Source organism: Podarcis filfolensis, assembly GCF_964270895.1.
Source record: "Podarcis filfolensis genome assembly, chromosome: 4".
NCBI classification, from domain to species: domain Eukaryota; kingdom Metazoa; phylum Chordata; class Lepidosauria; order Squamata; family Lacertidae; genus Podarcis; species Podarcis filfolensis.
This window is the reverse complement of record NC_139607.1, coordinates 21,416,417-21,441,595: the sequence shown is the minus strand read 5'-3', so window position 1 is coordinate 21,441,595 and position 25,179 is coordinate 21,416,417. Positions and strand designations below refer to the sequence as shown.

At 41.7% G+C, this 25,179-nt stretch overlaps 1 protein-coding gene and 1 long non-coding RNA gene across 2 annotated transcripts in view; one reads left to right on the top strand and one right to left on the bottom strand.

Moving 5' to 3' along the window:
* SLC15A1 (solute carrier family 15 member 1) overlaps positions 1-21,498 on the top strand; it is a 36,819-nt gene extending 15,321 nt beyond the window's left edge. Inside the window, exons 8-23 of the mRNA XM_083610677.1 lie at positions 986-1,069; positions 3,940-4,022; positions 6,381-6,467; positions 7,382-7,471; positions 8,006-8,050; positions 8,287-8,319; positions 8,428-8,516; positions 9,286-9,367; positions 10,680-10,805; positions 12,375-12,521; positions 13,742-13,791; positions 14,790-14,897; positions 16,787-16,886; positions 18,191-18,337; positions 19,283-19,390; positions 20,719-21,498. Of these exons, the coding sequence (XP_083466803.1) occupies positions 986-1,069; positions 3,940-4,022; positions 6,381-6,467; positions 7,382-7,471; positions 8,006-8,050; positions 8,287-8,319; positions 8,428-8,516; positions 9,286-9,367; positions 10,680-10,805; positions 12,375-12,521; positions 13,742-13,791; positions 14,790-14,897; positions 16,787-16,886; positions 18,191-18,337; positions 19,283-19,390; positions 20,719-20,910 (1,571 nt within the window). The 3' untranslated portion in view covers positions 20,911-21,498. The remainder of the gene's footprint in view (positions 1-985; positions 1,070-3,939; positions 4,023-6,380; positions 6,468-7,381; positions 7,472-8,005; positions 8,051-8,286; positions 8,320-8,427; positions 8,517-9,285; positions 9,368-10,679; positions 10,806-12,374; positions 12,522-13,741; positions 13,792-14,789; positions 14,898-16,786; positions 16,887-18,190; positions 18,338-19,282; positions 19,391-20,718) is intronic.
* Positions 21,183-24,527, bottom strand: LOC310761396. The gene is made up of 2 exons (XR_014547466.1): positions 23,500-24,527; positions 21,183-23,466 (listed from the first exon to the last, which is right to left on the bottom strand). It is a non-coding gene; the product is annotated as an uncharacterized lncRNA (long non-coding RNA).
* Between the last annotated feature and the right edge of the window lie 652 nt (positions 24,528-25,179).

The window sequence follows — 25,179 nt, the reverse complement described above, 5'->3', positions numbered from 1 at the left end:
AAAACGTGAGATAACTTGCTTGACACAATGTCATCTAACCTCCCCAAAACAAATCAAGGTGAATTCCCAATAAATAGTCTGTGTCGTCTAACCTCCCTAGAAACTTTGCGCAGCGAACAGGTTGTCTGTGAGCAGCCTTAAGAAATGATGGCAAGGAGACTGGGCAAAAGTGTACGCAAAAGTTTCAGTGGTGCCATTTAGTGATGACACAGCAGGAGTTAGGCCATTGTGTTATTGGTAGAATTAATCCTTAGAAGCATCTCTGCCTCTGGCCCATTCACTGAGCTGCATGAACAGAATTCCACTGCTGCTTCAATTCCTTCCCTCCACCCCACCACCCAAAAAGACATTTTTTGGAGGGTGAAGGGACTGCCTAGCAAGTGTGTGGTGCAGCATGGAGGTTTGTGAGGCATAAAATGGAGACACACCTCTTTTGTCGGGCGAAGATCTCGTTCCACTTCTGCAGGGTCCTGTTGGATGCAAGCCACCGGCTCTGCGTAGTAAGGAGACCACCATTAGCAACATTTAAAAGGGCCTATGCATGCCAGAGGTACAAATCTTTTGGCTGGGAAAAAAGAGGATAACTTGCCTGTGTTAATAGTATCAACATTATGGTTTTGTAAACATAAAGTCATTGTACCAAATGTTCATAAAATACAGGGCTTTCCCCCTCAATGTAATCCTGAATATATGGAGGAGCATGCTTCCATACCACACTGAGAATCTCTACTCTCTCCCATACAAATCTGGAATGAGACTCCTCCTGAGAAATATCTATAGCGGTTACTCTGAATATGTGTGAGAAAATAGATAGATAGATAGATGATAGATAGATAGATAGATAGATGATAGATAGATAGATAGATAGATGATAGATAGATAGATAGATAGATAGATAGAGGTAGATGGGTAAAATGTAGCCTACACAGGCTTCTACTCAAGGAAAGAGTCATGATAATATATACTGCTTATTTATTCGATTTAGGGGTGGAATGTGGAATTCACGTCAGACAAAAATGTTACCCTCTCGCATTCGGCGTTCCTGCTATACTAATGGCTGTTGCACTGTGTAAGTCAAATGCTTTTTCGTTTTCCACTTACCTGTCGTATTTGCTTTAACTCTCATTTGCTGAATTTTGTTGCAGTCTGGGTTCCAGAGGGAGCAATTGTGCTCTTTCTTCATTGATTTTTAACGTTTTTTTTACCTGCAGGGGCCGCAAGGGTAGGATGGACAATGACAGGAATATAATTGCTCTGCAATTTTGAAAATGAGGGTTTTTTTAAAGAAAGAAAGAAAGAAAAAGAAAAAATGTAGTAGCACTATTAAAACAGAAATATCAGAAATGGGATGCAATCTCTCTGTTGATCATCAGATCAGATTTACTCAGAGTAGACCCACTGAATTTGATGGACATGGCTTATGTCCATTCCAGTGGGTTTATTCTGAGTAGAACTTAGTTGGATAGAACCCACAGGTTTTCTGGTACCCACTTCCTTGTTTCATCTTACCTGGATCAGCTGTGTATAACCTATGGAAATGCAAGTTGCCTACGTCCATGCAAACCTTATTTTAGACCCAGCTCTGAAACTGGCAGGCTCCCACATCTTTTCCACAGCTAAAGTAAAAGCAACTGGACCAGTTTCTGGACAGAAAGGATTAGCAACTCCCTCATCTTCCCATCTGCGTAGGTCTTCCTCATCAGATTGCAGCCTTAGTCTGTAGTATGAGGTCTGTTCCTCCAGTGAGGCAGTGCTCAGTAGCCTGTAAACTTTTTTGTGACTTTTAGAGAGCAAACCCTAACATTACACTAGGTTCTGGAGCAGCACGCCAGGAATCTGCTGTTCTTAAATTAATGTTTGGGAAGCTGTCAGACTTAGTAGGAGAAATGTGCTGCTGACGAAGGAGTGGGTGGGAGAGAGGAGATAAGAACTGGGGTGGCTAAAAATGAAACGTGTGTCGTTGGGAAGGAATATCATGCTATGTTGAACTGGGAGGAGATGGGGAAAGAGTTAGCAAACAAAAACAGCTGTAAAGAAAGTGGAAGGATGACAAGGATAGGACTTTATTTGGAGGGGGGAAAGGGTGTTGGAAGGGTGTGTGGCCAGTCCTACATCCTCAGGGGCACACATTCGCTCTTTGCTTCAGCAACCCAGGTAGTGGTGGTTGGTGCCTATTGGTATTGGTTGGGTACAAGGTGGGGAGACCAACAGTAGGTGGCGCTACAGCCAAGAAGAAGCAGAGGCAACTAATTACAGTTTTGTCTACATCCTCCTCTCTGCTTAATTCTGCAAGGGCCACACGGAGCTGGAAGCAGTTCCACCTGTTAGACTAATTGTAAGAAGGCAGGTTGAGGTCAGTGGTCCTATTTGCTCTAATGAACCAACCTCCACTGAATCCAGATACTAGTCACAAGGCCTGATGCTTCGTGCTGCCAGTGGAGACCTAAACCTCTGTATTTTACAATGGTATCTCTTGCTGATGCTTACGGGCAGTTACAGTGTCATCCTGTGTGAAGCTTTTGGTGGAGAAATGAGTTAGATGTCAATGAGGAGGAACTCCTTTGCCACAGCTCCTACCTGAGCTAAGCTGTGAAAGTATTAAACTCTGAACGCTGTGATTTCTGTACTAGATCTTAAAGTGACTTCGTCAGCCGTTATGAAAATTTGATTTACCAGACTGCCTTTTGGCACTTGAGAATTTGTCCCTGTCGAAGTGTTACAGTCAACACGTTGTTGCATATCTTTCCCTCTATTGTAATTTGCGCAGGAATATAAGTTATTGTTGTATTTCCTCAGTACATTATTTTCTCCTGGGAAACTCATATGATATGAATTCTACATATCAGTTTTAATGGCAGATTCCAACCCTAAGATCACAGAAAATAAAGGGCTCCTCCCCCTCCCTGTAACCATCAACATTAGGTCACAATTATTAAAAGGAAGATGAGTTCAAATTGTTTGCATTTAACTATTTTTGATTGCTTATGGGTTTTGTAATACTCTCATGTTCAGTCTGTGTGCATGTATTTTTGTGTGCAGTGCCAGCCCTCACTTTCTCCCTCTCTCTGTTTCTTGCTGTGGTTTCTCTTGATAACCTACACTGTATTGGATGTTTATGGCCTGTGGATCAAATAAACTTAATGTAATGTACATTCTGTGTCCAGGGCAGCTGTTTATCAGCTCTATCTGGTACGCAGGCTGAGACCCTACCTGCCCGCAGACTGTCTCGCCAGAGTGGTGCATGCTCTAGTTATCTCTCGCTTGTACTACTGCAATGCGCTCTATGTGGGGCTACCTTTGAAGGTGACCCGGAAACTACAACTAATCCAGAATGCGGCAGCTAGACTGGTGACTGGGAGAGGCCGCCGAGACCATATAACACCGGTCTTGAAAGACCTACACTGGTTCCCAGTATGTTTCCGAACACAATTCAAATTGTTAGTGCTGACCTTTAAAGCCCTAAACGGCCTCGGTCCAGCATACCTGAAGGAGCGTCTCCACCTCCATCGTTCTGCCCGGACACTGAGATCAGCGCCAAGGGCCTTCTGGCGGTTCCCTCACTACGAGAAGCCAAGTTACAGGGAACCAGGCAGAGGGCCTTTTTGGTAGTGGCACCCACCCTGTGGAACACCCTCCCACCAGATGTCAAAGAGAAAAATAACTACCAAACTTTTAGAAGACATCTGAAGGCAGCCCTGTTTAGGGAAGCTTTTAATGTTTAATAGGTTATTGTATTTTAGTGTTTTGCTGGAAGCCGCCCAGAGTGGCTGGGGAAACCCAGCCAGATGGGCGGGGTATAAATAATAAATTATTATTATTATTATTATTATTATTATTATTATTATTATTCACCCTGGATCTCCTTGCATGGCATGGTCTTGCCCTGTCGCAGATTGCTACAACCTCAGCAAATCTTGGTGTTTTTATTTTTCTCTGCAGTTGTGTTCATAGTTGGAAGCACAATGTACAAAAAAGTTCAACCTCAAGGCAACGTAATGGTCCGAGTTGCTAAATGTATTACGGTAAGCAATATACAATTCATGGCTAGCATTTTCAAGGACAACTGTTAAGTGTCACAAAATTAAGTCTCTAATAATTGGTTTTTTATTTCATCCCCCACCCCCCTGAGTTTGATCCTAGAGAGAGAATAGTTTGTTACACTAACTTCAGTTTAAAACTGAAGTTAATGCGCTTGTTGAGTGGTCATGCCACTCAAATGCTGTGTACTCACTATACTTTTAAAGCACCTTTGAGGCACATTTCTCCCCTCGAAGGATTCTAGGCACTGTAGTTTGTTTGCTGAGAACTGTAACTGTGAGGGCTGAAATACAGGGCCCAGAATTATTTGAGGAAAATAATTTCCTTTAAAGATATGTTGTGCACACAGTCAAACATTAGGATTACATTATAAGTCCTTACAATAATTCTAGATAGATAGATAGATAGATAGATAGATAGATAGATAGATATTAATGCCTTCAACATCACACGCTAGCAAGGTTATGCTTAAAATTCTACAAGGCAGGCTTAAGCAGTATGTGGACCAAGAACTCCCAGAAGTGCAAGCTGGATTTCGAAGGGGCAGAGGAACCAGAGACCAAATTGCAAACATGCACTGGATTATGGAGAAAGCTAGAGAGTTCCAGAAAGACATCTACTTCTGCTTCATTGACTATGCAAAAGCCTTTGACTGTGTCGATCACAGCAAACTATGGCAAGTTCTTAAAGAAATGGGAGTGCCTGATCACCTCATCTGTCTCCTTTGAAATCTCTACGTGGGACAAGAAGCTACAGTTAGAACTGGATATGGAACAACTGATTGGTTCAAAATTGGGAAAGGAGTACGGCAAGGCTGTATATTGTCTCCCTGCTTATTTAACTTATATGCAGAATTCATCATGCGAAAGGCTGGGCTGGATGAATCCCAAGCCGGAATTAAGAATGCCGGAAGAAATATAAACAACCTCAGATATGCAGATGACACAACCTTGATGGCAGAAAGTGAGGAGGGATTAAAGAACCTTTAAATGAGGGTGAAAGAGGAGAGCGCAAAATATGGTCTGAAGCTCAACATCAAAAAAACAAAGATCATGGCCACTGGTCCCATCACCTCCTGGCAAATAGAAGGGGAAGAAATGGAGGCAGTGAGAGATTTTACTTTCTTGGGCTCCATGATCACTGCAGATGGTGACAGCAGTCACGAAATTAAAAGACGCCTGCTCCTTGGGAGAAAGGCGATGGCAAACCTAGACAGTATCTTAAAAAGCAGAGACATCACCTTGCCAACAAAGGTCCGTATAGTTAAAGCCATGGTTTTCCCAGTAGTGATGTATGGAAGTGAGAGCTGGACCATAAAGAAGGCTGATCGCCGAAGAATTGATGCTTTGGAATTATGGTGCTGGAGGAGACTCTTGAGAGTCCCATGGACTGCAAGAAGATCAAACCTATCCATTCTGAAGGAAATCAGCCCTGAGTGCTCACTGGAAGGACAGATCGTGAAGCTGAGGCTCCAATACTTTGGCCACCTCATGAGAAGAGAAGACTCCCTGGAAAAGACCCTGATGTTGGGAAAGATGGAGGGCACAAGGAGAAGGGGACGACAGAGGACGAGATGGTTGGACGGTGTTCTCAAAGCTACAAACATGAGTCTGACCAAACTGCGGGAGGCAGTGGAAGGCAGGAGTGCCTGGCGTGCTCTGGTCCATGGCGTCATGAAGAGTAGGACACGACTAAACGACTAAACAACAACAACATGCCTTTAACATAGGAGCCTAGTTTTAGTTTGAATTACTCTTCTAGGTTCTTCCTAAATTCCACTCTGGAATTGTCAGGAACATCTAAATCAGGGTTTCCCAAACGTGGGAAACTCTCCAGCTGTTTTCGGACTGCAATTCCCATCATTCTTACCACTGGTCCTGCTAACTAGGGATGATGGGAGTTGTAGTCCAAAAACAGCTGGAGACCCAAGATTCGGAAACCCTGATCTAGATTGTCTGAAACATTGTGGAAAAGCGATCTTTAAAAAGCAAACAGCTGCCAATAGCACCTACGTCTAGACAAATATATAGTACAGATAACAGAGGTTTTGAGGTCTCTGCTGATATAACTCTGTGAAGTACAAAATAATACATTTGCATTTAAAATGCAACAACTTTATTAATAAAGCTACTAAAATAGCTCAAACAGTTTACAGCAAACCCTTTGAAAGGAGGGGGAGGTGGGCAGTGATGACAGTTGCCATATCCTGTTGGCAGTGTTTCTGTCTTTGCTTCATTTTGCATTTCGGTCTGCTGGGAAGCAGTTTCCGCAAGAATTTGTGAAAATAATTTTGGGGGTAAACAGCAACATTGTTTAACCAATTGTAAATGGTCTCTTTGCAGTTTTCTATTGGAAACAGATTTAGACATCGCAGCAAGCAATACCCCAAGAGGGAGCACTGGTTGGACTGGGCTAGCGAGAAGTATGATGTAAGTTGTGCTAGTTGTCTGTTCAGAGAGCTTAAAAACCTGGCCCCTTATATGACATATTTGCCTTAACAGTGCAAAGTTTAAGGAGATTCCATGACTTCTGGCATCTTGAACCCTTTGTAAAATCTCTCTGCCTGTCGCTTCCAAGTCCAGTAGATCACACAGGGATTTACAGCTGATTGGAAAGGCAACAGCCATCAAATAAGATCTGAATACACAGAGTTCAGAGCTTTAAATAAGTGCTTGAACTAGTGTCAAATTAAAAGAAAGAGGGCTCTGTGCGTAAGCATCACTTAAGACCTTAAACAGTGTAAGGCAGCTCTCTGTGTCCAGTAAGTCACTAAGCTGATCTAAGGGAAGCAGAAGATCAGAATCAATAAATGCAATTGACACAGTTGTGCCTAATCTGCAATGGAGATCAGGTGTTTAATTTACCGATCCAGTCTTTGGCAGATAAAGATACTGCATTGTTTCTGAAATAGAACCAGGAGTCTCCTCCTGGTGCAGCCTAGATTATGTGTGGTCCAAATTGGCCACAATTGGAAATGTGCTTCTTATATTCTGTATCTCAGTTGTGTTATCTCATCAGCCTTATTGTTCTGGCACATTTGGGCTCTGCCTAGGTTGGTACTCTACCCTCTGACATAATTTTAAGCCTGGGATTATCTTTCTATGTATTCCAATAATGTTGATCATCAAGAGTTACAGGATGGTCGCTTTGTGATAAGGGGATGGGTCATTCTCCAGATGGACTATTAATAAATCCACCTTCCACAACTTCCTTTCCTAGCCTTTGAGTTGGTCGCTGGTATTTCTGAAGGGTGCTGTTACCTTCTCTAATCTCATTGTAAACCTCATTCTTAAAAAGTTTGTATTTAATTATTATTATGATTTGTTTCACTCCTTTGTTATAGAAACGACTTATTGCCCAGACAAAGATGGTCTTAAGAGTGCTGTTCCTGTATATTCCTCTTCCCATGTTCTGGGCACTTTTTGATCAGCAGGTAACTTTGGAAAGAAAGTTGGTAACAATTTATTCAGGTGTTTAAAAAGCTCCTATCCCCACCCCATCTAAGTCATGATGTACTGTTGGATATGCACTGTTTATTATTTCCAATGTTTTTGTTATAATACTTTTCATTATTATTGGTAGGTGTTTTAGCCGGCAGAACAATCTTGCTTGTAAAAAAATTAATTAATTATGTGTCCACTGATGTAACATACGTGATTATGTGTGAGAGAAGGCACAGCAGATTTTTCACCTATGATTGTCCACTTAGAAGTTATTTGCCGAGTCTTATTTTTATTTTCGGTATGCCTATAGGCTGGCAAAAGCTTCTAAAAATTAGTTGTTCTTGCCTTTTGGCATTGTTGATAAAATTACTTATTCAGTTTCTTACCCATAGTTCTTTACAACATGGACACAAGGTGTCCTAGTACAGCAAATACTTTTGATATTCTGCAGACACTTACTGTACCCTCAGGATATTTAGTGACAATTGCTTTTTAAAAGAAATTTCTAATGTTTTCTTTCAAAGGGATCACGATGGACATTGCAGGCCACAACAATGGATGGAGATTTTGTAAGTTGTTTCTTAAACTTTCACACCTGCTTGAGCTCTGGGCAGATCTTAGATTGTATGTTTGGATAATAATAATAATAATAATAATAATAATAATAATAATAATAATAGACAGAATTTGGTCTGATCCAGCTGTACATGCATGGATACTCTTGGCTAGATTGGGCAAGGATATTTAAAGTTTCAACTTACAAGTACCTTAAAACTAAGATATACATCTCTCTCTTTTTCTCCAGGGCCCTGTTCAGATTCAGCCAGACCAGATGCAGGTGCTGTAAGCTTTTATATTTATGTTTTCAGCTATTTCAAGCGACCTTTATATAAGCTGTTTGAAAGTTATTAACTTTCTCGTGTTTTTTCCCCTTTCCTCTCAACAGACTGTAAACCCAATCCTCATTGTTATAATGGTCCCAGTTGTAGATGCTGTTGTTTATCCTCTAATTAAGAAATGTCACATTAATTTCACGTAAGTGAATGTGGTGAAATTCAGCAAGTTGGGCGGCAGTGGGGAAAACATACAGACTAGGTGGGGTTGGTATTTAAAAACATTTTTAATATGACAATTGCTCTCCAAACTTTAGGCAGAACCGCACAAAGAAAAAATTCCTGAAAATTATCTTCAGATGAATTTTGGTCTTGCCCTCAGGCAAATGGGAAAAAATGTGGCTTCGTTGCTGAGCATCCATAACTAAAACTAGAGCACTTATTCTATGGGCTATTGCTTCATATGCCAAGGGAAGATTTTGTGATGTCTGAAAGTGGCCAGAATGAGCTTTGAGCCTGCCATCTTCCTTAAGCGCTATAAATAATGTAGTGAAAAAGCTATAAATAATTTGGCTTTCTCGAGAATTTAGTAATTAGTGTTATAGAGACCCTAAAAGCCATGGGGATACTTAATAAGTTCCATCTTTGCAAGTAATTTTTCCATGGACTACTGGAGAATACTGCTAAGATACTCACAGGGATAGTTTACAATGTGCAAAGGGTCAATTTTAATCATTTTCAAAGACTTGTAAGCAGCAGTGGGTTTAAATTTCAAATTGTGGCAGGGAACCTGTGGCTGTTCAGATGTTATTGGGCAGCAGTTCCCATCAACATCATCCAGCACGGCCAGTGAGCAGGGATGATGGGAGTTCTAGTCCAACAAATATCTGGAGAGTTTCAGAGAGTTCCCTGTCATTGTTCCAAGCCAAGTATGCTTCTGAAAATCTGCTTTCTCCATCTTCCTTCACCAGCCCTCTGAGGAAGATGACAGTTGGCATGTTGTTGGCGGCTTTGGCATTTGTCGTTGCTGCTGTGGTACAGGTGCAGATAGACGTAAGTAAAAAAAAAAATCCAGCAAGGCCTAACCATTTAGCTTTTTGTCTTCATTTTTACCACTAAGGCAAAGAACAGAGGTTTGATTCTGAAGTTTTAAAAAATGTTTATACAAATCAGACAAACAGAAATACCAAATCCTGCAAATGAAGCATACTATGAAAATTTGAAAATATTTAACATGCTCCCCGCCCCCAACATCCTTCTTAGTGAATTCTTATATGAGGGAATGCTGAAAAGATAGGGTGAATTATATTTATGGGGAAAACGAGAGACCACTTTGGAGAACATGGAGTTGAATAGGGTCAAAATTCATCTGAGAAGGGAAGGCCACAATTCAGTGGCAGAGGACATACTTTGCATTCAGATGGTCTCCAGTTACAGCACCAGTACATCTAGTTAAATGGATATAATGTACTAGGCATACTGACAGATGACCTGTCTTAAGGCAGCTTCATGTTTTCATATGATGATATAAAATGCTACAGAGAAAAGGGGTGGAAAGATCTGTCAATTTTGGTTCTTTCGGGTTCTCTTTCTTTTCCACTCAGGAGAACCAAAAAAAGGGGCTCTGTGGGAAATGGGAGACGGTTGAGGGCCCCTCTTTCAACTTGTGAATAGTTAGTAAGAGAGAGAGGCAGAGCCTAGTTTGCTAGAGGCAAATCAGTAAGCTGGAAAGAGACAGAGCAATGCTTGATTCCTGTTTGAATCCAAGGCTGCGGCTGTCGGGGAAACAGGCTGTTTTGGGGTGTTGATGCTGTGAAGCCCTGCATCGTAGACTCAGGTTGCATATATCACAAGGACACCACGATCTCCTTCATTTCCAAAGGAAACACAAGCCCTGGACTAGGATCCCTGGAATTTCGCACTGCTTGGAGATTAGGGTGGCGTGCAAACTCCCTTCTTATTTTATATGTGATTAAATATTGGCCATATGGGTAGAGACACATTTGCAGGGCAGAATTTGAGAAATGTAGGGTGAGTTAGTCATTCCTTTCTCCCACCCATTATACTTCCATGCAAGTTTCCTCCTCAGTTATGCAACTTACCCTGAAATGGACTAATTTGCCTTCGGAGCCCAGCTGAGAGAGGGGGGAGGGGAAACACCTATTTTAAAGGCCTGGGGATTTGCCGGAGAAAATCAGTAGCAGTGGGAAGGTTTAAGCAAATGACTTTGCTTCCATATTAGTATTTTATGAAAAACAAAAGATTTGGAAACTTTAGGTGTTTCTTTTAATGTATGGTTTTGCCCTGGGAAAGAAAGAGGTGCTTTAAAAAAAAGGTGACGCTTTTCTTTTTTCTTCCTCTACAGAAAACTATTCCAGTTTTTCCTGCTGCAGGCCAGTCCCAAATCAAAATAATAAATATGGGGAACACCAGTGCAACAGTTAACTTTACTGGTACCAATCAGACTGCTGAAGTGGGTCCTGCAAATTCAGTAAGTTTTGAGAATTAATTGTGCATTTAATTTTAACTTTTGTATTATTTGAATCTGTGGCATGTGTGTTTTTGGAAAACTATTCGATTTATTCATGTTTTGGTGTTTTCACTGGTGGATGGTTTGCGATTTAAATAGTCCAAAAGTGGAAATGGTACACTGAAATTCCATTTAGATCCCAATTTAATGTCCAATAGGGTTCTCGGGACAGTTTCAGCCAGTGCTTTCTTTAAGAAAAAAAAGGTGCTTACCATGAAGTTGTTTCCATAAGTGCCACAACATCTAGAAAAAAGGTGTTGGTACTGTGTACCTTTGAGTACCTGTGAGTACCCCCAGAAAAAAAGCACTGGCTTCAGTAGCTAGGCAAAACAATTATTTTCCATATTTTCTGTTGCAACAGAAATATTTCCCTTCATTCTTATTTTTTCTAAACTAAGGGTGGTTTTACCAATCTAAGTTTTACTTAGAATAAGCCCATTAAAATGAATGAACAGGACTAAAGTCCATTAATTTCAATGGGTCAGCTTTGGGTAAAACTTATTCTGTAGAGTTGTTGCTTACTGCTTATCCTTCTTAAAATGTGATAGCTTGTACAGGGTATCCTAAATGGAGTGTAATTTCTTCTATCCTGGAACTGGTGCTTCTGTTATATCCCCAAATATTGTTTTTGGTTTCTTGTTTTATTAACAGCATCCACCGTAGCTCCAGGTCTATCTCAGTTGGATTCAGCGGCGGAGCAAGCCGATTGGGCGCCTGGGGCGGCGTGTGTTCCCTGAACCCAGGGCAGGACGCTCCGTGGGGCCTCCAAGGAGTCTGCTTGCCTCCTCCCACTCAGCCGCCCTACACCTGATGGGGAGGCGGCCGGTGGACCATTTGGAGCACCGCAGAGCCTGGATGCACTCAAGCTACTGCGTCTTTCCCAGGAGAGATGCATGGCTTGGGTGCACTGCAGGCCCTGCAGTGAGTGCCGCCAGGCATTTTGTCACCCCCTCAGTGGTGACACCTGTGGTGGACCGCCACACCGCCCCCTTCCTCCACCACTGGTTGGATTACCATAAAGGTTGTTATACTCCAGTTTTTCATGTTATGAGAAGAAGGAAAAGGTTACAGTGGTACCTCGGGTTACATACGCTTCAGGTTACATACGCTTCAGGTTACAGACTCCGCTAACCCAGAAATAGTGCTTCAGGTTAAGAACTTTGCTTCAGGATGAGAACAGAAATCGTGCTCTAGCAGCGCGGCAGCAGCAGGAGGCCCCATTAGTTAAAGTGGTGCTTCAGGTTAAGAACAGTTTCAGGTTAAGTACAGACCTCAGGAACGAATTAAGTACTTAACCCGAGGTACCACTGTACATCAGTGTTGATTTACTACCTCTTTTGAGAGGGAGGGAGAGAAACAAACAAACAAACAAACAAACAAACAAACAAACAAACACCCTATGAACTTCACATGCACTGTGTGTAGCTGTAATTGTTGTGATCTGTAATATAAGAGGCAAGCTGAGCTTTATCAAAGTTCTTTGGTGAACGTAATGTTAACTGTTTCATTGTATTTTGTATTTGTTTATAGACAGACTACTTCACTTTTGACACAACCGAGTTAAAAAATATTGATATAAACTTTGGGAATGAATTTTTTAATCAAACGTTTGTTTACGTGGGAAAAGAACGTCACACCCTTCAAATATCAAATAGAGCTGGGGTCCAAGCTGAGCTGGTAAGTCAGTTTAAAAGCTAGTTAAGAAACCAGCCTTCTAGTTTCTGTTGCATATGAAAATAATACTCAGGAAGTCCAATGCCAGGTAGATACTTCTGGCAACTTTCTGGAAAAAAACTGTCTTCGTTGGAAGCCTGAGAGAAACTGAAACACAAAAAAGGGCTGATACAGCTGTACAGCTGCAAATAAAACATTTTCAGTGTGTTGTAAGTGCATTATACAAATGTGACACTAGATGGTGATGGTGAGCTATGGAAAATTCAATATATTTTTCAAAACGTTTTTTTTAAAAAAAACATTTCCGCAACGTTTTTTATTTGTGTCTAGATTCCACCGACATTAACCTTGGTTAAGGATAACTAGAGTTCTGTATTCACCAATGTTGATAGCTGACTTCAAATCCTTTTTAAGAGGGCAGTCTGTCGTCCTCAACGGTGATTAACACTGATGCAAATTAACACTTGGCTTGTAATTCTATACAGAGGTGCAGCCAGGGTTTGCAAGGCCCTCCCCCAGGACCACCCTGAGAGTTGCAGTTGTTCGGGGCAGGGACAAACAGGCCCAACATCTGCACTTGGTCAGGAGGCAGACAGCTAGGCATGTACCTTGTTACAGGTGCTCACGCTATTGTTTTGAATTTAGAATATATCACCCTTTTCTAAAACATAGTGGTGCTTATTCCCAGGTAAATGTGTTCAGCATAATCACGATGCTACGATGATTGAAATGTTTTTGAAATGTAAAACCACACATGATCAAAGTATTATTATTATTATTATTAAAATGGGCTTGGCAAGCTTTCTCCTGCTCTAACATATCAGGAACGAAGAAGCATTTCTAAAACATGGAATAGCAGTGGTGGGGCCAGGGAGAAGGGAAATGTTAATGATGTGGTTCACAACTAAAATATCACACATGGCTGCCCGAAGGAGACCTTGTGAGACCATTAAATCCAAGGTCTAAAACTGCCTATGATGTTATGGTCCATGGAGGGATATCCCAGGATCCATAGGTCTCCATCTTCACCCATATTTCAAAAGGGGACACAATCCACCCTTCTTTTCAGTTGCATAAGCATTTAATATGGGAGTATTGGTTCAAGTTGAACAAGAACTGTTTATGAATGCTGAATTATCATTTGTACAAAGCATTGGTTATAAATGAATGGCATTATAAAATAGCCATTAGACTCCTCTAACCCAAAATCTCTGTTCTCTCAGCTTGTGGATGGCCTCACAGAAAAACCAGAGCAAGGAAACAATGAGATCAGGTAATATATTCGTTTTTATGTTTTTTAGTTTTATTTTAGAAATTGACTTCTGTTCAAAGGGAAACGAGTCCTGTGTCATTTTTCCCACCTTAATCACTAGTAATTTTCAAAACATAGGGCTTTCTGCTGCAAGTTCCTCCGCTCTGCCCCACACGGCCTGTCCCCCTATTGCTGCCTACTTGTGGGTACAGAACAACTCGGTGTAATGACGTGTTGACTATCCCTAGGCCTAGTGTAGTGGGGCTGAACTTTTTGGCAGTATGCATGCATGGACTATTATGTTTCATTCCTGTCTGAATGATGCTTCAACAACAATGGGATTTCATAAGATATAACAACTTCCTTTAAGAAAAATTGGAGCATCTGAGAAACTGAGCTTTTCGGCTACATAAACATTTTTAAATCTTTCTTAACAAAGTTGTTCAGCAACATCTGGAGGGCCAAAGGTTCACCATTCTTGAGTTATCCATTACAGTGGTACCTTGGGTTACATACGCTTCAGGTTACATACGCTTCAGATTGCAGACTCCGCTAACCCAGAAATAGTACCTCGGGTTACGAACTTTGCTTCAGGATGAGAACAGAAATTGTGCTCCGGTGGTGCAGCGGCAGCAGGAAGCCCCATTAGCTAAAGTGGTGCTTCAGGTTAAGAACAGTTTCAGGTTAAGAACGGACCTCCATAATGAATTAAGTACTTAACCCGAGGTACCACTGTATATAAATGAAATAAGAAATATGTCCTTTCATTTAAGTTACACAAACCTTCAATCTTGGCTGTCACAAATTCATATTACCTTGCATGGAGTCTCTGGACTCCATAGTTTATATTAATAGTTTGATACAAACGTCTGGGAATGCTTGCTAGGGCTCATAGAAGTTGGCCAAGGATGATGTGAGTTGTAGTTTAGCATCAACTGATGGGCCAAAAGTTCCCCACGTCAACAATAACTGATAAATTGTGCTGTTTAAAAACACTTCATTTAAATCATGTCTTAAAGGTTCATAAACAATATGGATTCAACTATTAATATCACTATGGATGGAGTTACCTTTGGATTTGTGGATTATTTTTCTGCCACAAACTACACGGCTTTCCAAAGAGGAGAGTAAGTATTACTGTTTGTTTGCCAGATTTATTTAAACCTGTCCTTCACTGGAAGGTCATGGGGTGGGTTACTACCATATAATATATGCCATAATTTTCCATGTATAGGATGCCCCTGTGTATAAGACAACCCCTATTTTTTTGAACCCCTAATTAAGAAATCAGTATTTTTGAACTTTTGGGGGGATCTCAAAGTTGTTGAGCTACTTTGAGGTGATTGCCCTCAAAGTTATTGATCGCCCCACTGAAAACCGTGTTTATGATGACCCCCCATTTTTACTCAAAAAATTAAGAAAAAACCATCGTCTTATACACAGAAAAATACGGTACAGGTAAAAACTTTAGTTATAAAACAGATAATTGTCTTATTGCAATTATTTGTCTCAGTGCCAACATTCGTTTGATGAAGTGGGTTCTAGTCCATGGAAGCTTATGCTACAACAAATCTGAGTATCTTTAAGGAACTTGGAATACTCACAGGATGTGTGCTTCAATAGACTAGGGTATATTAGGCAGAAAATCTGTGACTGGATCTCTGAATCTGTTTATTTTTCACTGCAATAGAGCTATGAGGCCCGGAATTTGATTGATACACTGGTGATGGTGGAGATATTTTTAGTCCCTCTTGCGCGGCACTGTTTGCCTGTTCTAAATAGCCCCTTCAAACTGCTGTTAGTCTTGTGAGGGAGAAAATGTGCACACTTTTTGTATTAATACGACGGCAGCCACCACAAAAAAATACTGCTGTTGTCAGGGGCTTCCATTTTCCCCACCATGCCCTGGAACAAATGCAAAGTCCAAGGTAATTATGAGTAAATAAAATGCTGGCTGCCAGAAGACAGGTGGTGGTGGTGGGAGTCAGCTCGAAAAGAGAGAAGAAGATCCAAATGTGAGAAAACAGGTGCATGCTTGACCAATAAGCGTGGGTGAGTTTTGGAAGATTGCATTGGGGTTAGCAGGAGAGAAAGCTGTGTAAAGCAAATGCTCTTTTTCTAGACAAGCTGGATGGGACCCTCTGGCTTGTAGGTGGATTTTGGCCCACAAGGCCTCTCCATTTCACCTGCCAAGGCCATATTCCCTAAACCACATCCACCTGCTCCATACCTGAAGTCATATGTAATGTCAAGTACGGGACAGTTACAGATGTGACTAGATCGACTGCTTGCAGAAAGCAGGATTAAACTTGGTCAGTGACTCCCCTTTACCCTTGCAGGCCAGCTTTGACAGGGCCTGCCAATCATTGTCATGGTGTCGGATTATTGGCAGGTAGGTACTCCTACCCACCTGTCAAAGATACAGATTTAGCCTGCCAAGCCGAAAAGGTTGCCCCCTCTTGTTCTAGAGCCTCCTAGTTCCTGGTGAGAAATCATTAAGGAAACAGGCATTCATTGGGGTAGCTTTTACTTTTTAAATGCTATGGCAGGCGTAGGCAAACTCGGCCCTCCAGCTTTGGGTTTTGGGACTACAACTCCCATCATCCCTAGCTAACAGGACCAGTGGTCAGGGATGATGGGAGTCGTAGTCCCAAAACTGCTGGAGGGCCGAGTTTGTCTATGCCTGTGCTATGGAATACTATAATTCATTCTGATCACTAGTAACGATGGTGCACTGGGAGAGTGGTCAGAAAAACTTCCTTAGACAATATCCTGCCACAGCAAGCTTTAGAACTGGGAGTAAGCAATTAACCCAAAATGCACTTGGTTAATGATCGTAAGCTGAACAAACAATGCTCAGGCTGTTGCTCTTAATACTAGCAATTCTTCTTCTTCTTCTTCTTCTCCTCCTCCTCCTCCTCCCCTTCCCCTTCTTCTTCTATAGCTTCATATAAGTGAATTAAATTGGGTAGGTTGTGATCAGACTTCATTTCCCCCCTCCCATCTTTCTTCCCAGAAAAGAAATCACTGTTACCATTCTCAGCGATCTTCGTAACTGCAGTGGCAAGTCTTTGACATTTGGGTATGGCAGCGCTTACACTATTGTAGTAGATGGGGTAAGTTGTTTCTCTTTAAGGAATATTGAAACACCACTGGCAGTTGAATGAAAGTCTCTGGGCAGTGGCGTAGCGTGGGGGGTGCAGGGGGGGCCGGCCGCACCGGGCGCAACATCTGGGGGTTAGGGTTAGGGGCGCAAATCTACGGGTTAGGGGGCGCAAATCCACGGGTTAGGGGGCGCAAATTACTTGCCTTGCCCTGGGTGCTGACAACCCACGCTACGCCACTGTCTCTGGGTACCTGTTAACAATGGTGCATGAATTATAATGGTGTTTTTATCTGACCATAAATATCAAGATTAGGGAGTCTGTGACCCTGCAGCTGCCATTATCCTTGACCATTCTCAATGCTGGCTAAGACTGATGGTAGTTGGAGTCCAACAGTATCCAGAGAGCCATAGGCTCACCAGTACCGATATATAACAAATATCATACCATAACCATACCAAAGTTACCAAAGCAAAATATATATGACTACAAGTATACTGCCGTTGTAAACACATGTAAAAGATTAGCACTGAAGTGTTGGTATAGCTAATGATGGAAGTCACAGTAAATGTAAATAGGATCTGTTTAAACTTAAAATACACAAGCCATTTTATAATTCAAAGGCTTTTGGTTTCAAATTAAAATATACCTGGATGATCTGCTATCTATTGAAGATTTAGTTGCTATCTATCTGACTACAGACTATCTGACTTTTAGAAGACCGCTGAACGCAGCCCTGTATAGGGAAGTTTTTAATGTTTGATATCTTACTGTGTTTTGATTTGTTGGAAGCTGCCCAGAGTGGCTGGGGCAACTCAGTCAATTGGGATTATTATTATTATTATTATTATTTGTATATTCATAATATACAACTCCCATACTTAATCCATAGTCATGTGCTCTTCTCTGCACATTGATCTCTTTATATGAACATGCTTTCCCATTCACTTTAGTGGAGACTATATCTCCCTTCAAGCATTCCCTTGTTTCTTCAATTGAAATGAATGGGGAGTCTTTGGTGACATGGAAGCTCTGTCAGTGTGCACAGTGGAGATTTTGTAGCCATCAGAATCTCTGGACGAGTGCACCTGAGATCATTGTGTTTCTCATTGTTGATTTGCTTATAATAATCTTTTTTAATGTGAACAACTTAAAAAAGAATGTTTCCTTTTATAAAGGGGTAGTCTTTTGCAGTTATTCGTATTTTACGTCTTCAGTGTCAGTTTACGCTGTGATTAAAGTCATTTTTAATTTGTGCTGCCTATTTAAAACGCAGGGCTTTTGTGTGGATTAATATAATTTGGTTTTCCTTTCAGTGCAACAGCAGTGAAGTACTCCTCAACTATGTTGAAGACATTCAACCCAACACAATCAGTATGGCCTGGCAAATTCCTCAGTATTTCATTATCACCTGCGCCGAAGTGGTCTTCTCAGTCACTGGACTATCGTTTTCATATGACCAGGTAGATGACTTTGCTTGAGAGATGTCTCAGTTGCAATGGTAGCTTTGAGATGTTATAACATAGAAACGCATGCAGACTGTTCCCAAGGAAAGACCGGCAGTAGGGTTTGCAAGTGAGCTTGTAGAATCTGTGTGTGTCAGATGGATCCTAAGCCATCTGATACACATAGCATAGTTCTGTGAACTCAGATTTGTATTTTTCAACGGTGTTCTCATTATGAATAGTTTTCTAGTCTTCACTGTACTTCCCATGTAGAAACTGATACAGTTCAGCCTTTCTCAACCTGTGGGTCCCCAGATGTTGTTGAACTACAACTCCCATCACTCCTAGCTAGCAAGACCAGAGCTCAGGGATGATGGGAGTTGTAGTCCAACATCATCTGGGGACCCACAGGTTGAGAACCACTGATAGAGCATGTGATTCAGTAAAGCGAAGCTATGGGGTTTTTTTGTGACTAGGTGTGATCAAAAAAGAACAAAGAATTCTACTCTGTTCCAGAAGTAATTTCTTAGCTTGCAAACGATTACGAGCTACATCCAACCACCAGGAGGCCAAAACTAGATGGTGCATATAGCAATCACATCAGGATTGTTGAAAACAATTAATAGAAAGCTCAGCAGAGTGGGTGGGTGGATGCTTCTTGACATTTTTTTCTCCATGGGAACTGCGATCCCATTGCAACCCCAGTAATTACCCCCCGCCACGTGTGGATGGCATTCGCCCTAGTAAGAGCAAAAAACAAGTGTAGGGGTGATTTTAGTTGGAACCACAGTGGGGAAGGAAAGTGTTGCATCCTCTGCCTCCTGAGTTTGGTATTTAATCAATCCCCATAGCCTTGATATAATTGCTAAATATGCAACTGGCCCTTGAAAAGCCAATTTTGAATCATAAATATTCGATACTGTACCTCAAAACAATGTGCAATTAAATAACTTGTTTCGGTAGGCTCCTGCAAACATGAAGTCTGTTTTGCAAGCTGGATGGCTGTTGACAGTGGCTGTGGGGAATATCATTGTTCTTATTATAGCTGGAGCTTCAAAAATTGAAGAACAGGTAAAGTAAACTTTGTCTTAACATCAGGGCTACAAGTTTTTATATATAGATATACTGGTGAACACTACTGTATAGGGAGAACAGTCACTAAAACACAGCTCTTTTACTATGGCAGAGTTGTAGTTTCAGTAGAATACTGAGCATGCAAAGATGTCAATATGATGCACAGCAAGAAACACAGATGGCTTTGAATCCTTGATCTCTAATGTTAGTTTTACGTGTTGGAATCTTTGGTATAGGTTCTATGAAGCTAGCAGGGGTCCAGTACATTAACAACACAATCCTATGCATTCAGAAACAGGTCTTGCTGTGTTCAATAAGGCTTGTGTGTTCATATGGGCTGTATATCTTGTATCCTGTATGGGTGGGGAGCGGGGATAAGTCACTGGAGAACCTTCACACTCAACATCTGGAACTTTAATTTTTGTACAAAAGCATATGGTTAGGTCAGAGAACTTCAGGAAATCTGGTGATTCTGAATGGTAGCATTTATTTTTTTAATAATTTTTATTAACAAACCAATCAAATCACATTAGTTCCAAATTACAGAGCCAAATTTAAAATTTTTGTTGGGGGTACCCATGCTTCGAGCTCAGAAAGGGATCCAATCATCTCTATTGCTGCTGATTTGATATTTGCAGTTCTGTCCAATTAATATTCACAGTTCTGTCCATTCCTCACTTTGTTGTTTTCCTCATCTCTTCTTGTTGTTATCGTATATTTTTCCTTTCTTTGTAACCTCTGATAGTTGGATGCTAGCAATTGTGGCATGACTTGCAAATCTAAAGATGGAAGACTTTTTGCAGAGCACAATTTTGTAGCCCATGTACTAGCAGTAGTAATAATAGCATAGCCAAAGAAAGGTTCTGTTAAACCTATAGAAATGGAAATCTCTAGATACCAGAATTTCCGTGTTAAGTGCCAGACACAATCCTACAAAAATTACCCCTGCTCCTTATCCACTGCCTTTGTGGAGTGCAAGGAAATTTGTTCCCCATCAGGCTGCAACCCCGATTATCTGAGAGTAAGCCACATTCAATTCAACAGGACTTATTTCTGAGTAGACACAGTTAGGATTGCAATCTCAATTTTCCTGAACCATGTGCTACTTCCTAAAAGAGGCAAGCTAGGCAGTTTGGATTCCCAAGGGCATCTCATGTGACTGTGCTAATGTTTGAAGCAAGCCTTAAAATAATGTAATGACCTGCTAAAAATCCTCTTGTTCTTTGAATTAATGCATAGATGCTTATTCGTTAGCAATAGCATGTTGTATATATAAATATAAATATATATAAATCTAAAACCTTTTTTTAACTTTTATTTTACAGTGGGTAGAATACGTTCTGTTTGCAGCTTTACTTGTTGCAGTTACCCTTGTTTTTGCCATCATGGCCTATTTTTACACTTATGTGGATCCAGTTGAGGTTGAAGCTCAAATGGTAGAGGATGAAAAGAAGAGGGAAAAGGAACCGCCATCTTATGAAAATGGAAATGCACCCGTTTTACAGACTCAGATGTGAGCGTATACTAAAGGCTGAATGAGAATATAAACTGTCATTGGGACAATTGCATCTCTAGTCCAAGACACATAAGTGCTGCCTTATCACTGGGCAGGGATGGTTCGTGAACACCATCAAAACACACCTTCCCTCCCGAGGGCGAAGATTAAGAAATCTGTTCTCCTGTGAAGAAAATGAGGACCACCCCCCCAGTTCTTTCTCAGCAGATTTTGCACTTAAAAAGGGATCTGAACCTAATTACACCTGGCCACAATGAAAAGACATTCAAAGTATTATTTTTTTATACAGAACTGCTTTAATTTCATGTTGTAGCAGAAGGCAAGTGCTCCTGTCTCACAAAACATACAGGCTTTAGAGGCTCTTTGATATGCTGTCCTACAGATAATGATTGCTATTATACATATGTGGGGTTTTTTTCCTCCTAAAAACACGTATCTGAGCCAGCTGAATGTTCATGACCCTGGTATTGCACTGCACACCTCTTTCCTTTGTTTTCTGCCAGAGGACTGCCAAATCTAGCTTCAGGTGCCTACTGTGGTAGAGATGAACAAAGAGGAATTGCATTATAAACAAGCAAGGGCAAACGAAATAAAACTCCAAAAATGAATGGTTTGGTTTATTTTCTCAGAGGAGGAAGAGAGCTGGGCTTTCTGTTTCATTACTGTTGAGGATCAGGATAGCACAGGAATTGGCAGCCTTTTGTAAATCCATGGCCCCACGACATCACCGCAACCAGGAACACACCATATTCATTACAATAAAATGCTACTTTAAGAGGGTGGAGGCACCAGGGAAAGCTTACAGCCTTCATCGGCCCTGGCTTGAGTGATTCTGCCTGTCTAAAACATGTCCGTGAACTCTGACAATGCTCCTTGGTGGAAGATAGAGAGGAATGCATATACAACCTGGCCTGCTGCACAAAGGTAAATTACATTTGTTGCTTTGCCCACTTTTGCCTTTGTCCTTGCCGTCCACTCTCATGTGGCCTTTGGAAGATTGTCCAGAAGGGAATGTCACCTTTTGCACTGCAAAGGGTTATTTACTCCTGGTCTGTATACAGTGCTATTTTTCTAGAAAAACAGACGTGCTGGAACTTGCCATAAACTCCTCCCTCATTCTGTTAGAATGGCAATGGCACCAACTTTTAAGTCCCAGCTTAAAAAAAGGCCTGTCTGTATGACTTACATACCACCCCCATCTTCAGACTATCTTATAAACCAAAAAAAATTATCAAAACAAGCAACAATCTAAAGAGATTTCTTAAGGTATAACAGAGACGGACTGGCCTCCTTTTTGTGGTAACAGACCAGGGCTCTCTTCAGCCACATTACTGGAAATTCCAGGCACATGGATGTTAGGCTGGAGTAATTATACACTGCTGCTACCGGGACCGTAGGAGTTTGTTAAAAGTCGGAAGCATCGGTAGAAGGATTTTGGGAGATCCATGTATATGTGGGTGGAAGGAAGGATCAGATCAAGTAAAATAAATAATTAAATCATCCACTGGCCATCAACATATAAACCTAAAAGCCTATAAAATCCCTTAGCCCTCCACTTAGTTGCATAATAAATAAGATATACAGTACATTTAGATACAAAGAGTAGAAGGGCGAGGGATCACCAGCGACATGGGAACTACACACCCGCAGTCCCCTTCCAGCACATTAGCTTGGCTTATATGAATCTATGAGCCATGGGTTCTGAATTTATGCTTTAATGGGTATGCTGTATTATTAGGGACACGGGTGGCGCTGTGGGTTAAACCACAGAGCCCCTAGGACTTGCTGATCAGAAGGTTGGCGGTTTGAATCCCCGCGACGGGGTGAGCTCCCATTGCTCGGTCCCTGCTCCTGCCAACCTAGCAGTTCGAAAAGATGTCAAAGTGCAAGTAGATAAATAGGTACCACTCTGGCGGGAAGGTAAACGGCATTCCATGCGCTGCTCTGGTTCGCCAGAAGTGGCTTAGTCATGCTGGCCACATGACCCGGAAGCTGTTCGCCGGTTCCCTCGGCCGATAAAGCAAGATGAGTGCCGCAACCCCAGAGTCGTCCACAACTGGACCTAATGGTCAGGGGTCCCTTTGCCTTTACCTTTATGCTGTATTATTATTATTATTATTATTATTATTATTATTATTATTATTTGTATACTGCCCTATATCCACAGGTCTCAGGGTGGTTACAACATAAAATCAAAATATGAAAACAGGAAATACGTAAGAAAAATAAAAAAACATGATATAGTTGTGATCCCTTTAATAGTTTGGGTTTCTAATTGTACTCACCTATTGGTATCATCCAATGTGTGGGAAACAAAATGTCTAATTTGGTTTGCTTGGCAATACTTAGTTAAATCTGGAAGCCCCCCTCTCTCCCCCCCCCTCATTTTAAAGGTAAGGACAGCAGCTTTCCACCTTTTCTAGGTCATTTGCAAGCAAAAATAAAATAATTCAGCTGCCGCTGCCAGCTCCAAAGTTGTTTAAAAGAAACTGAAATTGGTAAGCTCTGAATAAGAAAAGTTAGCTTAGGAGGAACAATCATTTCAGCCAAAGCTAACCTTTCAGGAACCTTCAAAATCATTTCCCTCCACCTTTTTTTGTCGCAAGAGATCGCTTGTCAAATGGGTTTAAATTGGAAATATATGGACGTATGCCAGAAGAGGGAATTTCAGCAGGTGGGGCTTTTACATAACTATGAAAGTTGCAAGAGCCCTGCCCTCTGCCAACTGGCCACTCTATGTGAGGCATAAACACTACACATTCTTGAGCCGAATTATCTCGACAGCCTCCCTTGTGAAACCAGTGAGGTTGAGTGTGTTGCTGAAACTTCATCCAGCCCTCTTGGTGTCATTAAGCATCTGCAAACTCTTTGATTGTGTAAGTGTTGAGGTTGTGGGTGTGACGCTTTTATTGCATTAAAACAGAAACTTCTGATAATGGTTAATTGATCATCCCAAGAAAGGAATGTAGGCAATTATAACCGCATGAAGAGTTGTTAGGAAACTGATTGGCCGTCTTTGTCAATTAGCCCCACACAGAAGAACAGAATGGATAACCTGCTACCTGAGATCACATACCTTCCAACATTTCTCCGACGGAAACAGGGATGTCCTACTCCATAATAATAATTGTATTATTTATACCCTGACCACCTGACTGGGTTGCCCCAGCCACTCTGGGCAGCTTCCAACATATATATAACAACATATTAAACATTAAACACTTCCCTATACAGGGCTGCATTCAGATGTCTTTTAAAGGTTACTTATCTTATTGGCTCAGGGATCACTTAACTCCATATCTTCCAACATTTCTCCAATGAAAATAGGGACGTCCTAAGGAAAAGCAAGGGATGCGGGTGGCGCTGTGGGTTAAACCACAGAGCCTAGGACTTGCCGACCAGAAGGTCGGCGGTTTGAATCCCCATGACGGGGTGAGCTCCCATTGCTCGGTCCCAGCTCCTGCCAACCTAGCAGTTCGAAAGCACGTCAAAGTGCAAGTAGATAAATAGGTACTGCTCCGGCGGGAAGGTAAACGGCGTTTCCGTGTGCTGTGCTGGTTTGCCAGAAGCGGCTTAGTCATGCTGGCCACATGACCCAGAAGCTGTACGCTGGCTCCCTCGGCCAATAAAGCGAGATGAGCGCCGCAACCCCAGAGTCAGTCACGACTGGACTTAATGGTCAGGTGTCCCTTTACCTTTACCTTAAGGAAAAGCAGGAAATTCTGGGATCAAATCAGAAACCTGGATGGCTTCTGTAAATCTAGGACTGTTCCTGGAAAATAGGGACACTGGGAGCGTCTGAGATTAGCATGACTATCATTTCTTCTTTTCAATCTGTGCCTTTCTTTTTTCCTCTTTTGCCCTTGCACCAGAGCCTTAAGAAATCCCTTTGAGCATGAATCACACAGGGCAGTTAACTGAAGTGTGCTTTTTGTAAGGTAGACTTGCAAGTAGCCTCTCGCTTAGCTGGCTTGGGCTGAGAGAGAAGGAAAACACACTCTGAGCTATGGAGACCGTGGCACTAGAAAACCTGCACGACTTCTAAACCGCTAGCTGGATGAATACTGTAGTGGACCTAAGACAGCCATAACTGCGGCAGTCCATTTCCACACAGCAGAGCTGAAGAAGCCATGCACCTGCTCGCCGCAGATGCCTCCGAAATCGAATCTCAAGGTCAGCGCGTGCGAATTCCTGCACCGATTTCGCTCCCCAATCCGGGAAAAGGGTGCTGGGAAGGCGGGGAGAAAAAGGAGGACGCGCGCAGCTGCGC